This window comes from Alosa pseudoharengus, unplaced genomic scaffold (genome assembly GCF_046254945.1).
Source record: "Alosa pseudoharengus isolate Yale_2024_CS ecotype anadromous, Long Island Sound unplaced genomic scaffold, YU_APseudo_1.1 YU_APseudo_1.1_scf_16, whole genome shotgun sequence".
Taxonomy (NCBI): Eukaryota; Metazoa; Chordata; class Actinopteri; order Clupeiformes; family Clupeidae; genus Alosa; species Alosa pseudoharengus.
The window spans coordinates 4083284-4099957 of NW_027468630.1; the positions used below are offsets into that span (position 1 = coordinate 4083284).

The window sequence follows — 16674 nt, forward strand, 5'->3', positions numbered from 1 at the left end:
TTGGGATGCGTCAGTGTTTTTATTGAAGGAAAAAAATCTGCTACAAATACATCAGTAAAGTCTTATTAAACCTCAAACAGCGTTACAACTTCAAAAATCCACATTATTGTTCATATCAGAATCATTTCAGCATCAGTCCTCATTGCTATTACTGTTATTACTATTATTACTTATTGATGCATAATCACATTGAGCTCAACACACACACATACACACACGCATACACACACAGGTCCGCATCAGGGGGTTGTTAGAAACAGGCAACTTGCTGTAGCATTGCCGGTGAAACTCAACAGAAAAGGGCCCCATAAACTTTTTACCAAAAGACATCATTATCATCATCCTCACCCCCACACAGCCTTCAGCCATGGCACAGAGAACTGGTGGGGAAGGTCAGGCTGCTTTGTTTGACAGCAATGGCCGGGACCTCACAGACCTAACGCCGGACTGCCGTGAACGACATCATGGCTTTGAGTTTAACAAACCCAGGGCTGTCTTTTCAGGCTAAAGTATCCCAAATGTACTCTGGTGCCATGCAGGTGTGTCCCTATCTAAAATAGAAATTATGATGCCTTTTCCAGAAAATTCCATTTCCAACTCCAATATTGCATTTTTCTTGGAGTTCAGCATGCTCATAAAATGAATAACATACCAATGGTTTGCAGTGAAAAATATTCATGATTGTTAGAACACAATAAGAGCAAAAAAATAAAAATAAATGCACACATTGGGACATTTTTCCAAAAAAACATATTGTAAAAGCATGAATTACAATATCAAAAGTTTTCATTTTATGCTACCGCGGTGCACATGAATATCACTTAAAATATAATAGGAATACAACATTTCTCAGATAAAATGGATGATTTTTTCAATGAAATGGGAAAATTATAACTTTTTAATGTGGGCAAAATCAAAACCTGACCTCATCATTTTAAGCCATTGTGAAGTTGGGACACCATGTAACATTTAAATACTGTTTATCGATATCAATTTAATGCTTAAACGGTTCAGTTCCCCCATCTGACTTGAGACTTGAATAAATGTCACAATACTGATCACCACTTTTAAAACAATAAAAATATGTACATGTTCATGTACATGTAAGACACCTCTATATTCAACATTATATTTACTCTTAATTCTTTTTTAATTACCATTCCAAAATACTCAATTTCTTTCAGATTGCCTAAGGAAAACAACCATATGCAGATACAACGTATCTTGCAATGACCCAAAACATTTGTCTGATGTCTCACATAAAGATTTCACCTTCAATCTACATGAAAACAAAATCACTGGACAAACACGTTCAAATCCATTGTCATACATACACACACATTCCCTCTCTCTGCTTGAGTGAACACAGGGAAACAAATGTCCTACTAGTCCTTTTTGAGATGATGATCATGAAACATCTCCACTGCTATCGCCAACCAGTGGAAGATAGTAGACCATCCCTGGAAACCCACATCACTGAAAAGTGTTTCTATTTGTCTGTTTTCAAACTAAATGTTTAGAAAACATTCGGAACTATATCTTTTTTTAAACAAATTCTGTTATTATTATTCCCTCTGAAAAAAAAGAGGTACCCAAAACTGTCACTGGACAACATCCTTTAAGCTTTAAGACCATAATGAAATTTGTGGCTAGGATGGTGTCCAGCTCCAGACTGTGGAGGTGGCCAGATCAGGGTGGACGCACCTTACTAGGACCACGATCACATAAGTGATCAAAGTACATACCAATTGTACATCGTTTCAGTCACACATGACGAGACTCAACAAAAACAGCTTATATATAGTATATGTGTATATATCATATGCATGTAAGCAAACAGGTACAGCCTTTTCAAAAGGTCCCCAAATCATTCACAACTTAAGAGGCATACAGTAAGTCATAAAAGCAAACCGATATTCCAACCACTTTCTCTACCTCTCATACACACAGACACAGACACAGACAGACACACTTTCATTACTGTGCTTTCCAGAAACTTCACAAACAGCTCACAATGCTTTAAAGTGACAGGTTCAGAAGTGGTTAAAGGATGTAGACAGGTTAAGGTGAGAGGCCTTAGAGACCGGCGCGGAGTACATTCATCCCTCTTTTAACAGCAATGACTATAACTGACACACACCTGATAACTAACACACACATCCTGTTGCCAAAAGTCCTGCTTTCAAACGCACACATGTTGATCAAACTTAAGATCCTGTGCAGTGAAGTAAGACGTCTCATATCTGCCAAGTAACAGGGAAAGTTTTAATCTCAACAACCTGTTGGAAGTCAAGACGGCATACATTATCAAAGATCTGCAGAGAACATGTCTGTTTCTTGAGTCACAAAACACTGAAACCCCCTTTCTCGACTCTTACATCTCAAGCCACTTACCAAAATACAACACCCAGGTTTATTTTGCCAATACCACATGTTACATCATCCATCAGACATCTAAACTGTAGACTTAAGCAGCAAAAAGATCAATATACAAATGCTTATGTTCACTTATATACAACCACCAAGCGCTTAATTCAAAAGACCCTTTCACTTCCTTTGCAGAGCTCAATGAGGACACTATGCATGCGATTGACTTACAGAACTGAGTCTGGCCACTACACATGCAGGCTCTTGATTAAGAAAGTAGGACAAAGTAAATGAACACAAACATCAAACAGCGCATGACACTGAGCTCAAAGCAGCCTTGCAGGACCTGCAGACTAATATCTGGACCAACGCTGACCTCTTGTGGCGCAATGTGGCCATGCACACTCCAACAGTGCCACTACCTGTCTTACACCTGTGTGGCAGTCAGAGTTCCCTTCAAAGGGTACATAAAAAGGTGAAACCAACACATCCCCAAGTGGTTAAAGACATGATTTTTACGCTCTTGTTATTAGTGCACCATTTTTTAAACTGAAATATTTTCCAAAAATATATACTTTTTTATCTTTATCTGATGCTTTGTAAAAAATATTATTGTAGCAAGTTAACCAGGTAACAGCAGAAGTGAAGATTCAATGCAAGTACTAGAATTCTGTTAGTAAACTAGAAAATAAGAACGATACTAGACACTTGGTTCATGTAGTAAAAACAGTGACAAGTGCAAGTATTCACAAGGATGTGGATTAGAAAACTGTGGGTGACAGAGGAGGTGGGGACGATCCATTGGTTGCTTTTGGGATGCTGTATGATGTGATCACAGCTGGAGGTGATCATGTCGATCATCACGATCTGTGCTCTATTGGTTGTGCCTGGTACCATTAGCTTCCACACTCTCTGAACAGGGAAGCTGATCACTATCTACAGCATGCCGTGGCTTACGGCAGCAAAAGGGGAAAAAAATAGATAAAAGTCAAATCCTGACATGGTAGAACAGTCCGATGAAAATGAGTCTGTTGCCATGGTGTTAATTTGTTTCCAATGATCGTGAGCTGTAAATGTGAGCTTCAACACTCACAATGTCTTGTGATAAATGGCTGGGTGACATAAAACAACACAAAAAACAAACAAAAAAACAATCAAAATGCCAGCTCCTGATCCATCAACCACAGAACTTCAGACCAGCACTCTCTCGGCTTCTACTTCAGTTTCAACAGATATTGTGCCGCCTGTCTACATGAAATCTAGCGCAGAGAGAGAAAACAAGCAAAAAGGGGAACATGATGGAAGAAGAGAAGAACAGGGTTGTTTTTGCACACGTGGCAGAAATGGACGTTTTGTTTTTTTTTTCCATTAAAGTCAAGAACAGGAACTTCAGTCCTCATGCTATATTTGCAGCAATGGTTGTGACTCACCCCAATCTCACTTCATCATCACACACACACACACACACACACACACACACTCACACACACACACAGACACACACACACACACTCTCACACACACACACACTCACACACACACACACACACACACACACACACACACACACACACACACACACACACACTCACACACACACTCACACACACACACACACACACACACACACACACACACACACACACACACACAGGGGTTGATATCCAGGAGCACCTCCCACTGTGAAGCATGAGGGTGATGAGGTCTGGGTCTATGCCTTGACACTTGTTCATGAAACTGCTGGGGTGGAGGGCAAGGAGGGGCGGGGGGGTCAGTGGCTCTACACTCACCACAAGGGGGCGCCAAAACACCCATAAGTTTCAGAGGGGGTTGCAGCATGACTGCATTGAGTATAACTCCATAAGTTGTGTAAGTCTCCACCCAATAAGTAAGACAGAGAAAGAGCGATAGAGAGAGAGAGAGAGAGAGAGAGAGAGAGAGAGAGAGAGAGTAGAGGAGGAGGAAGAAGAAGAGAAGGATTTGTCCAGCGGTGCTGATGTGAAGAGGGGCGGCCATGTTGACGTGGGGATGCCAGAGGCCCGCATGGTCAGTTCTCTGCAAGCGAAAGGGCCAGGGCTGCCTGCAGTGCGGCCTCCTCGTCAATACTGTAGTCCTGTGGATGGACAAGAGGTCAGAGGTCAGACAGTCAGCTGTTACACCCTCCTCAACTTAACACTAGCTCTCCTCAACTTAACACTAGGCTCTCCTTAACTTAACACTATCTCTCCTCGACTTAATACTCTTTCAACTTAACACACACTCACCTCACTCTCCTCAGCTTAACTCACACCTTCCTAAACTTAACACCCATTCTCCTCAACATAACACTCGGCCAGGGCTGCCTGCAGTGCGGCTTCCTCGTCAATACTGTAATCCTGTGGATGCACAAGAGGTCAGAGGTCAACCAGTCAGCTGTTACACTCCCCTCAACTCAACACTCGCTCCCCTCAACTCAACACTCACTCCCCTCAACTCAACACACGCTTTCAACACTCACTCCCCTCAACTCAACACACGCTTTCCTCAACTTAACACACTCTACTTTCCTTAACATACACTCTCCTCAACTTAACACATACTCTCCTCACTCTAAATTGAACATTCTCCAAGTCTAAATCTGTATGGCAGAGTTCATATGACAACAGAAGTAAAAAATCTTGAGTGATAGAATAATAAAGGAAGAGACTATATCCTACACAATGTACTGTACTCTGTATTTGAAGCTAAAAATGAAATGTGGCTCTTAATTATTTATGTCTTGCTAAACTATTCAGAAGAGCCGGGGCCTGAGATGCGGAACAAAAGCTTCTCTGATGGCAGAGAGCAGAGAGTTAGCGAAAAAGGCTTTTGGAAACGAGGCATGAGCTGAAACCGATAGGAACTTAGAATGATGGCACAGCCTCCAGGAAGAAGGCAGCTCAGACTTCAAATGCCCAAAGTCATCCATTTCACACTGTAGGGGCTGGAGAGAAACACTGACTTAGTGCCACACCAGTGCAACACATTCACTAGCTGAGACTACACAAGAAAAGTATTTTGAAGGGTAATTTATTTTTCCAAATGGGAGAAGGTCTAAAAAGGTCGGACATTTTTTCACCTAGACACCCTGCCAGAACATAAAGTTTTGTGAAAAATCACTCTCTTAAGAGAGCATGTTGTTCACTGTTGGGGGAAAAATATAATCTTCCTCCACTTAAATGACAATGTTTCTAAACCAGTAACAACAACAACAACAACAACAACAACAACAGCTCACCACAAACGTGTCGTAGGAGAACTTGTGCCGGTGGAGGAGGTGCTGCAGGAAGTTGGAACTCTTGTAGCTGGGGTCACCCCACGGCATGGCGGAGCAGACGGGACACACCTGCAGCAGGAACAGGACCAATCAATCCCTCAGACTCCACACACACACACACACACACACACACACACACACACACACACACACACACCCACACACACACACACACATACACACACACACACACCTGCAGCAGGAACAGGACCAATCAATCCCTCAGACTCCACACACACACACACACACACACACACACACACACACACACACACACACCTGCAGCAGGAACAGGACCAATCAATCCCTCACACACACACACACACACACACACACACACCTGCAGCAGGAACAGGACCAATCAATCCCTCAGACTCCACACACACACACACACACACACACACACACACACCTGCAGCAGGAACAGGACCAATCAATCCCTCAGACTCCACACACACACACACACACACACACACACACACACCTGCAGGAGGAACAGGACCAATCAATCCCTCAGACTCCACACACACACACACACACACACACACACACACACACACACACACACACACACACACACACACACACACACACCTGCAGCAGGAACAGGACCAATCAATCCCTCACACACACACACACACACACACACACACACACACACACACACACACACACACCTGCAGGAGGAACAGGACCAATCAATCCCTTAAGACTCCACACACACACACACACACACACACACACACACACACACACACACACACCTGCAGCAGGAACAGGACCAATCAATCCCTCACACACACACACACACACACACACACACACACACACACACCTGCAGGAGGAACAGGACCAATCAATCCCTCAGACTCCACATCCAGCAGCACACACACACACACACACACACCCCTAGGAACTATTAAATAACAGGAATGGAGGCTCTCCACTGGGTTATAAATTATTTTAATCTGATCCCTTAAGAATTCCAGAGAGAATGCTCTGATGATGACTGGGTCTAAAGCCCTTCAGGCACACAGCTTGGCAGAGAGACGTACATCCACGTGTGCCTTTGATGAGGCCTATAGAGGTGGCAACAGGGATTTGCCTCATGGTGAGATGTCTGCACTGTATCAGTGGGGCCTTTAAAGAACTGTCTTTTCCCAACAGGCTAATGAGTGAAAAGCCCATTAACACACAGGAGGATGGGATTTACTCGTCTGTAAGATGCCATGACTGTACCACATGATACAGCTAGCAGCCCTTGCTGTGTCCTGTACCCTTCTGCATATCCTGTGGGTAAATCTGATGGTACATTAAACTGAACCTTGTGCCAACCCTTAATGACCCGCCACTCCGTCCGTGCCCATGCCAACGTGGCACGATCATAGCTCAGCCTGTACACACTCCAGCAGACTTGGGCAGAGTGCCATCTAACACCTCTGCCAGCTTCCACTGACAATCCTGCCCTCTCTGACCCCCCCTCCCTCTCTCCCTCCCTCCCTCCCTCTCTCCCTCCACCCATTATAGACTTGGCAGGGCCTCACCACTTTGTTGGGGTCGTTCCGATGGTTCTCCATGCAGTGCTTCACCAGCTCCTGCTGGTCCAGGTTGCGAGCGCCACAATACGGGCATGCAAAGGTCGAGCGGTTTGGAATATTGCTGTGGGTGGAAGAGGGCAACAAAAGCATTAAGAGAGAAAAATACACACACTAACACACACACACACACACACACTCTTGATTCATAATAGTGTATGGGCGGGAAAACACGCTTTGAGGTCTCAGACAGCCAGTAGGCTTTGGCACGCAAGGCGGCCAGAGTGTGTCATTAGTAGCTGCATCAGACAGGCTTATTCTCACGATGAGCCCGATGCAGACGGGCGATTAGCCAGCCGGAGCATATGTCCTGAGACAGGAGTCGCACCTGACGCCAGGCTGGTCAGGAGGACAACAGCGGCTTAGACCACAACCAGGAAATGGGCCACAGGCACCTCAGCAAAGGAGAAAAAAAAACGTGGGAAAAAGCAATGCCAACCAATGCTGTCTGTGCCATTTGGTTAATGCCATTAAGTTGACTGAGCAAAACAAAAATGGGTTACACTTTACTTGACAGTGTCGACATAAGAGTGACATGACACTGTCATGAATGTGTCATAAACAAGTCATAAGCGTTTATGACATAACGCTTCTGTTATTAAGTGACATTTGGTTTTTGTCATAACAAGTTAGGGTTAGGATTAGGGTTAGGTTTAGGGTTAGGTTTCATGTGTCATGACAGTGTCATGTGTTCACAACAGTGTCATGTCACTCTTATGTCGATACTGTCAAGTGAAGTGTTACCCAAAAATGACAGTGGCATCGGCAGAACAGATAAGACCAAACAGCCCCAGCTGAAGTGATTACACTAGAAGAAAACCCTCAGGGAACGAGATACTCATATCTCCTCAAATCCAGTTATGGCAACATCAATGCCTAGCATCAAATAAAAATCAAACTGTACCAATGTGTGGCATAAAGTGCTAGTTTACAGTTATTGGAATCAATGAAAAAATATGAGACCACCTCAAACAAGTAATAAACTTAATGTATGTGTGTGTGTCTGTGTGTGTGTGTGTGTGTGTGTGTGTGTGTGTGTGTGTGTGTGTGTGTGTGTGTGTGTGTGTGTGTGGTTTCATATGCTCCCCACTTGCTGCCCATCAACTGTCGTGAAATGGTGGGAAGGTGAGCAGATGGCAAACTGCTGTGTTCTAAAAGTCCTTGGAGAAGCACCAGGCCCTTTCCTGCCTCTACGGCAAACATCCTGCCAATGCCAGCATCAGTGAAGGGTGGTAAACATTCAACAATCTAATTGCCATACTTTGTAGTATAAATTGTATGTGTGTGTGTCTGTGTGTGCGTAGGTGAATGCCTGTGTATATGTGTATGTGTATGTATGTGTGTATGTGCGTATGTGCATACTTGTGATGTGTGAGAAGGGAGTGAGTGAGAGAGAGAGAGAGATGGAGTGTGTGTGTGTGTGTGTGTGTGTGTGTGTGTGTGTGTGTGTGTGTGTACCCTCTCTCTGATCGAAAGGAGCACCAACCACTGTTTACTTTTACTGTTTGTTCAGTGGCGAATGCCATCTGCAGAGCTATCTCTGCAAACATACTAACTAGCTCCCCTTAGAAGCCCAGCTCTTCCAGAGGGAGCCCCGAACAGTTTCCCTCCTAAATTATGCAGCTCTTCTCCCCCCTCCCTGTACCCAGCACTGAGAAATAGGACAGCTTTACACAGCTCCAGCATCAAACCACGCAAAGGCCAGGAATCGGCTGGACCTCTGCACTACCTTCAGCCTCTTGTTTTGGCCTATATCTGAAGTGTAGTAGCAGACTGCGCTGACAGGTTTGGGGATCTGCGCCATTTTGTTAATGGTAATGATTTGGCTGAATAAAATCAGAACCATCTGGTCAAACACTTGAGCAAGTCAGTCTGTTCCATTATTTCCAATACTTTCTATTAAATTACAAAAACTTTGAAAAACACCAAATAAACAACTTAACCAACAAATAAATAAATGTATAAAAAGTAAATAAATAAAAAGTGGTATTAATGCCGCATGTGGACGGGGAAATAGTCAGATGTTACCAAATGGCACAAATTCATCTTGCCGTAATCAAGCTTCCTCTTGAACTGTAGTCAAATGGCATCATTAACCGAGTTTATGACTTGAAGAAAATAAGGAAGAAAATAACAAGCATCAAAGAAGAGTTGGGGGGGGGGGACCTCTTCAGTGACTAGAGAGACAGAGAGAGTGAGAGAGAGAAAGAGAGAGAGATGGCAAATGCAGAACTCTGAGCTCATTCTAGAATGTCCACTCTCCTTCACAAGCTGTCTGTGGACATCAAAGTGGTCTTCGCACCATGCGCTACCTTTGATGGGTCAGTCTGTCGAATGCCTTCATTTTGCCTGATTTCTCTGATTAAAATACCCTCTAGACTGGCGAGTGTCGAGACAAGTCTCATAAACACCACGGAGGGAGGGAAAAACAGCATGTTCGCCTCACTTTGAAGAGCTAATTAATTCCTTTACATTCCCTGTGATCCACGTATTCTGCCTACATGCTGGCAGAGAACACACACACACGCACAAAAACGCACACACACACACACACACACACACACACACACGCACACAAACGCACGCACGCACGCGCACGCGCACGCGCACACGCACACGCACACACACTTTGCTTTAGGTCATTGGGACTTCTATCATTTCTAGTTCCTTCATAGCTAGATTCTTTTTGTCCAAATTACAGTCTGGTGATTGAGGAGTCTGGTCAGTAACCTAAACATATCACCTGTCTGCAGGTGTACTGGAACGTCCCTGTGTGTGTGTGTGTGTGTGTGTGTATGTGTGTGTGTGAAGGGCTTGCATGTCTGGCAGTGTATGTGTGTGTGTTTGTGTGTGTGTGTTTCTGTTTGCGTGTGACCGTGTATGTGTTTGTGACCTTGTATGTGTGTATGTGTGTGAGAGAGAGAAAGAGAGAAACGAAGGAGCACAACCTGCCTATACATTTCAAAAGGAGCTCATTACACTCTGCCTCTTGTCCCAGAAAGAGATGATGAACGCTGCAGAAAAAATAGAAAGAACAGAGGGTGGGTGACTCATCGGTGTCTACCCCTCCTCCCCCGGCCTACGGAGGATCTCTCTCCTCATCCACCTCACCCCTCTGCCTTTACTCTGAGCAGAGGGAAAGAGGAAGAGAAAGAGGGAGAGAGAGAGAAAGAGAGAGAAAGAGAGATAGAGAGAGAGTGAGAGAGAGAAAGAGACAGAGAGTGGGAGAGAGAGAGAAAGAGTGAGACAGAGAGAAAGAGAGAGAGATAGACAGAGAGTGACAGTGAGTGGCACAACAACAGCTCAGCTCCTTGATGGTGACAGAAACGTCTCCACTTCCTTCCTCGTCTCATTGCGAGGACACAGTGTTTGCACTGACTTGTCAGGGAGTACGCCAGCTGTTTACTTAAGTGCACGTAGGGGCGCTGGAAGCTGGAGGTGTGACAGATTGCGGTCATGGATGATGATGACAATGGCGGCGATGGATGAGACCGAAAGCAAACGACAGAGAGAGGGTGTGTTGGCGTGGCAGAGAGAGGGTGTGTTGGCGTGGCGTGGTGTGGCAGAGAGAGGGTGTGTTGGCGTGGCGTGGTGTGGCAGAGAGAGGGTGTGTTGGCGTGGCGTGGCAGAGAGAGGGTGTGTTGGCGTGGCGTGGCAGAGAGAGGGTGTGTTGGCGTGGCAGAGAGAGGGTGTGTTGGCGTGGCGTGGTGTGGCAGAGAGAGGGTGTGTTGGCGTGGCGTGGCAGAGAGAGGGTGTGTTGGCGTGGCGTGGCAGAGAGAGGGTGTGTTGGCGTGGCGTGGTGTGGCAGAGAGAGGGTGTGTTGGCGTGGCGTGGTGTGGCAGAGAGAGGGTGTGTTGGCGTGGCGTGGTGTGGCAGAGAGAGGGTGTGTTGGCGTGGCGTGGCAGAGAGAGGGTGTGTTGGCGTGGCGTGGCAGAGAGAGGGTGTGTTGGCGTGGCGTGGTGTGGCAGAGAGAGGGTGTGTTGGCGTGGCGTGGTGTGGCAGAGAGAGGGTGTGTTGGCGTGGCGTGGTGTGGCAGAGAGAGGGTGTGTTGGCGTGGCGTGGCAGAGAGAGGGTGTGTTGGCGTGGCGTGGCAGAGAGGCTCACCTGGGTATTGGCTGCGTGGTGGGCACGACGGGCACAAACTTCGGGCAGTTTGCCATCTGCTCCTGAACCTTTGTGCAAGAGGAGATGTGTGAGCGCATCTTCATGAGGGTGACCTGGGCACACAGACAGAGAAAGGGAGTTCCAAAAAGGAAAGTAAGTCCGGTAGCTGTACTTAAGAAGGCAAGCGGGAGATGATGTAAATTAGCCTGAGGCTAACTTTGGTACAATGTATCAAATAGCAACATTTATGTGTAAAACTGCACTTGGAAATAGAAATAAAATAAATAAAAATTGATGTATGAGCATCTTGCAGTGTAGTGATTTTTCATTGAATCTTTGCACTACTTTCAAACGACACAGAAGCCCACCCACTTTCTTGCTGCAACCCCGACATGGTGCCTTGTAGGAGGAGAGCTGCTTCTCTATGTTGGAGGACTTGTCCACTTTCTTTGGGTCGAAAGGCATGCGGCACAGGGGGCATAGGGGGGACGTCACCTGGAGACATGGCTGAAGACAATCTCCGCAGAACCTGCATGCCAACACATACACACACACACACACACACACACACACACACACACACACACACACACACACACACACACACACACAAGCGTTTCACATTTCAGTCCTTAAAAAATACATGACATTACTATGTATTGAGCGTTTTTATTCAGTTTTCATTTAGTTAGATCACATTTTCATGTATTTTTAGTCACAATATGAAACTCGCTCTCGTAAACAACACTCTTTGAAGAAGTTGTAGATATGAACACAGAAAGCCTTCAGAGAAAAATGGCAGTCAGTGTTCGCTACACAGCACTCGGTGGCCACCGACGACTGCTTCTGTACAGGGGCACATTATCATGCCGCATGCCACGAGGGTGGTGTGCCAGCCCAGCCCACGCCACCCCACCCCCGGATGGCATGACTCAGCAGGGCACGAGGTGCTGGGCCACAACGCAGGGCAGCGTCAGCACACAAGGACCAGTGGCTGCGGGGCGACAGTCGTGTCACCCACTGATTGATGGAGCTGCAGTTTATAAGAGAATCATTCAGTCGCTTTTCTCTTCCCTCTCTCTGGCAGCATTATACTTTAACAGGGGAACGAGGGAGTCATATCTGTCTGCTATAGAGCTCCATGGCAAAGCAGCTGAAAGCAGACAGAGCGGTCCATCAGTTCCACCAATGAAAATTGTGTGTGTGTGTGTGTGTGTGTTTGTAGAGAGAGAACACCATCATTCAAACTGAAGCCATTTTTACAGGAGGGTTCCACAAGGTCACTAGAGGAGGAGCATTGAGAGGAGTAGGTGTGTGACTAATTTACTTCCTGTGCCCTCACCCAACGAACACAAAAACCGTCTGCCAGGCACAAAACAAGACAGATATCCACCTCCTACACACAAACACACACACCAGCTGTGAACAGGAGTCCTGGGCTACCTGAATGTGCCTACAGTTTTTTATGGGTGGCACTATAGACAGAAGTCTAGCTCTGACAGTGTGCTGGCCTTGTTTCTGACATTAAGGTTAATGAGCACTGTGTGTTCATCTTCATCAGTGCACCGGTGCCTCACCCACTCAACCATGTTAATTAAAGAGATGAGAAGGCATCCATTCTGGGTTCATATGCAGGCATCCATAGACAAACTGGATGTCCCCTGTTTTGCCCGACATGCAAAACTGTTCCAAATAAGCTGCTGAGGTTTCACAGCTCCGTGGAGTTGTCTGCTGAGCTGACAACAAACAAACTCATCTTATAGCTGCCTCTGTTACTTTCACTTATTACCCAGCCACTCTTTATTCCGGCCCTAAAGCATGCTGGGAGTTCTCACCTACTATTATTAATATGGGTTTCCTTTTAAGCGCTCACTCTCGCCAGGCCCCCTGTCCGCCCAGGAGGCCAGCTTTAGACTCCCGTCTCTCTCATGCAGCCTGTAAACAGGAGCTGGGTGGAGAGGAGAGCTGGAGATGAAGCTGAGCCTCTACTCTCTCACTGTTCATGTCCCCCCCGCCGGCTGCCCGGCTTCCAGCACTCCTCCTCCTCTAAGTCCTTTTGCATGCTGCTGGCTTAACTTTCCCTAGAGGTGTTGCTGTGTGTTTGTAGGGAAAATGAGCTAAGAGAAATGCAGGCCTGTTTACTTTGATTCCTGTACTTTTTTTTACAATCTCTCATCTTCAGTGGCAGAGGAGAGAAGATGGCTCTCAGTGGCTCCATTCTGTAGGCTATGCTATAAATGTGGACTACCCATCATATGTAAGGAATAAGAGCCACTAAAGGGCCTTGATAATTGGAAGTAATGGACAAGGCACAGGCAGAGGGCTTCAGAAGCTAAATTATGTCATATTTGTGGGTACAAATGACAGAGTATATTTTCTTTTAGTGTGATAGAAATTCAATGGTAAGGAAGTATGAGGAAATAAAACTTCTATTTCCACTGTATGTGCAAATGTGAAAATAATCAAAAGGGGTTTTCAGAAGGTTAAGCCTATTAAAAATAACTTTTTACAAGAACATTATTCTGTCTACAGTTTTGTTAGTGTTCCAAAAAGGCCACAAAGGCCTTGGAGAAAAAAGGTACTTTTTTTCTGCATTGCTACCTTTTTTGAAGCGCAGCAGCCTACAAAAATAAACTCCCTGAGCACAGAGCATTTTGTACATTTTTGGAATTCAGCGATATAAATCCATGACTCTCTTTGTAAACAAAATTAAAATATTAGCCATTTGCGACTAATTTTTGTAGGGCCCAAACAATACCCTGGTTAAATCCTGCAATTTGCACTTGCTATTGCCAGAAAATGAGACTTGAAACTTTACATCTACAAAAAGGGTCAGCTATTCCTGTGCACTCCATGCATCTGGGATACGTCTGGGATCTTTGTTTTTTAGCATTTTAATGCATTTATTTACATTTTGCATTTGCAAGAAAACATGTTTTAATACGCATCTTTACATAATCCACTGCAAGACAAATGTAATGCAGTGCCTGAGATGGAGAAACAAGATATATGAAACCCGCAAAAATATGAGGCAATGGATTTTAATCTTGCTGTCATGAGTGAATCATCATTGACAGGCATTTGTGGTGCAACTATGAAAGACTAACAACTTTTCTAGTAAGATGCTGCAAACATTCTTCTAAAGATGGTGCTGAATGATTGATTACAATGCCTAGTTATTTTAAAAGCAAACTGTGTAGCACCTCTTAGAGAATATTAAAAACTGCTATGATCAATGAAAATGATCATGCACAAATATAATATCTATTATATGCTTTCAACTTTATATGCTTTTATACAAATATAAATGACAATCTACAGTCAAAGCAGGTTAAGTGCTGTGGAAGTGCACCATAAACACAGCTGTCCTTCTCATGACTTGCTCAGTGTTTACATATTACAGACAACACAGCGCCTCAAAAATGATCATTTATAGTTCAATGAAAGCAATCAGTGGAAAAGATAAGGACAGAAATGTTCTCCTTCCCTCCAGCATCTCTGGGGAGTGCAAGCTTTTAGAAGATGTGATATGATGTGATGTGGAGAGCTGGTGTGCACTCTGCATTGTGATGATGATGATGATGAGGATGAACTCTCTGGAGAAGCTGAGGATGTCCTAAAGGTGCCAACGACTGAGGCTGACTGCATATAAAAAACACAAATAAAAAACCTGTCCGGCACAGCACAGAGGACAACCATGAAAAGAGTCACTGGTGCCCCTTTCAAGTTGGCTAGGGTTTCATCTTTCACCACTGGCATTAAAGGTGCACTATGCAAGATATTTCTCTTAATATAACCTCTACTAAGTCAATTTGATGATAAACAAACTTGTAATAGGGGAATCGTTCACTTAGCATAGCCATAGAACATAGCCAGCAGGTCGCTAACGAGAGAACAGCAATGCATCTTCAAGAATTGCCGAAGAAGAAGTGACATGAAACATAACCTTATCAGTAGAAATAGCTCTTTGGAGATAAGTTTTTATCTGTTGTTAATCCTTTGTCTCCACAACAAACGCGTTTTCATTGTATACAGGGGGAACAAGCCATGAGAAGTAGGCTATTTACAATAGACCTCTGAAGTTCGCCTACAAAAAAGCTACCATCTTTGGGTAGTGAAATATTCACAAGAATCCATAGAAATTAAATCTTCATGTTGTATTATCCAATATTAGTTGTACAGATGTATAGTTTATCTTATACACAACCATTGAACAAACAAAGTAAATGCAAAAATAGAGACTTTTTTGTAATTATTCCATATTTTGTGTAGTCAGTCTATATCAGAACACCTGACATACAATCTAAATAGTCCACAAGAAACCTCAAAGTGATACCTTTCATTTGAGACCAGGATTATGCTTCTACACCAAGAGGTTGCCACACAGTAAGCCTTTTATTGTCAGTGTGCATTTTGGGAACCCAAAAGTCCTTTGGGGAGTTTCCATAGGGCATTTTACAAAACACATGAGCATACCTTGGCAAATAATGGTCCAAAGCAGTCATTTTTTATTCTATATGTATCTACTTTTGCACACAGCTTCACAAGACCTGGTGCTAGGGCTCAGTTGTGTTTCTAAGTCATCTCAAGTGACCTAGAGGGCTGAAATGGTGGTCAGTTCAGAGATATTTGTTATCCGGCAGAAATATAAAACAGTATTCTAGCCTCTGTACCTCTGTGCCAGTACTTCCCACAGCTATTCCGATTGTTGTCCAAGAAACTACAGCGTCTAAGCTTTCCAAAGAGGTCAGGCATTTGATTATAGGCCAAAGTATGTAGGAGCAATGATCTCCTACCCTTTCTTCTCTGTTACATTGCTCCGCGACTGTTCATCGCAACGAGATAAAACCTTTATTGCATGACAGAGAAGAAGTGGGGCTTTCCAAAGATACTACGCACTTGTCTGTACGATCAAGTATGAAATTAAAAAAAAAATCATGAAATTAAATCAAATTGCATCATATTTACAGTCTATACTTCTCTGCGTTCACCTGCGCACCCAATACTCTCGTTTCAATTACTCGCGAACCCGTGATCGCACAGATATGGCAAGCATATCAGATGAAAGAGGAGAAACGGGGCTATCCATTGGTACCATGGATATCGATCTTTCTGGCTTATAAAAACAGACGAAGTGACTGCAAAATATTAACGTCATGTACACAAACCAACGCTGCACACCCTTTACTCTCGGAGTAATTACTCGCGGACCCGTGATCGGATATATATGCCACGTATGTTAGATGAAAGAGGAGACACAGAGCTATCATTTGATACCAAATACATCCTTCTGGGTTATAAAACAGACGAAGT

At 44.4% G+C, this 16674-nt stretch overlaps 1 protein-coding gene across 2 annotated transcripts in view; it reads right to left on the reverse strand.

Annotated features, from left to right (window-relative positions):
- rnf166 (ring finger protein 166) overlaps nucleotides 1-16674 on the reverse strand; it is a 25108-nt gene continuing 8434 nt past the window's right edge. The window contains exons 2-7 of one of the 2 annotated variants that reach the window (XM_076286772.1): nucleotides 11734-11890; nucleotides 11362-11474; nucleotides 7207-7321; nucleotides 5624-5731; nucleotides 4632-4742; nucleotides 1-4480 (exon numbers count right to left, since the gene is read on the reverse strand). In XM_076286772.1, the coding sequence (XP_076142887.1) occupies nucleotides 4668-4742; nucleotides 5624-5731; nucleotides 7207-7321; nucleotides 11362-11474; nucleotides 11734-11890 (568 nt within the window). In that variant the 3' untranslated portion in view covers nucleotides 1-4480; nucleotides 4632-4667. The remainder of the gene's footprint in view (nucleotides 4481-4631; nucleotides 4743-5623; nucleotides 5732-7206; nucleotides 7322-11361; nucleotides 11475-11733; nucleotides 11891-16674) is intronic. The other variant, XM_076286773.1, reaches the window with a different exon arrangement.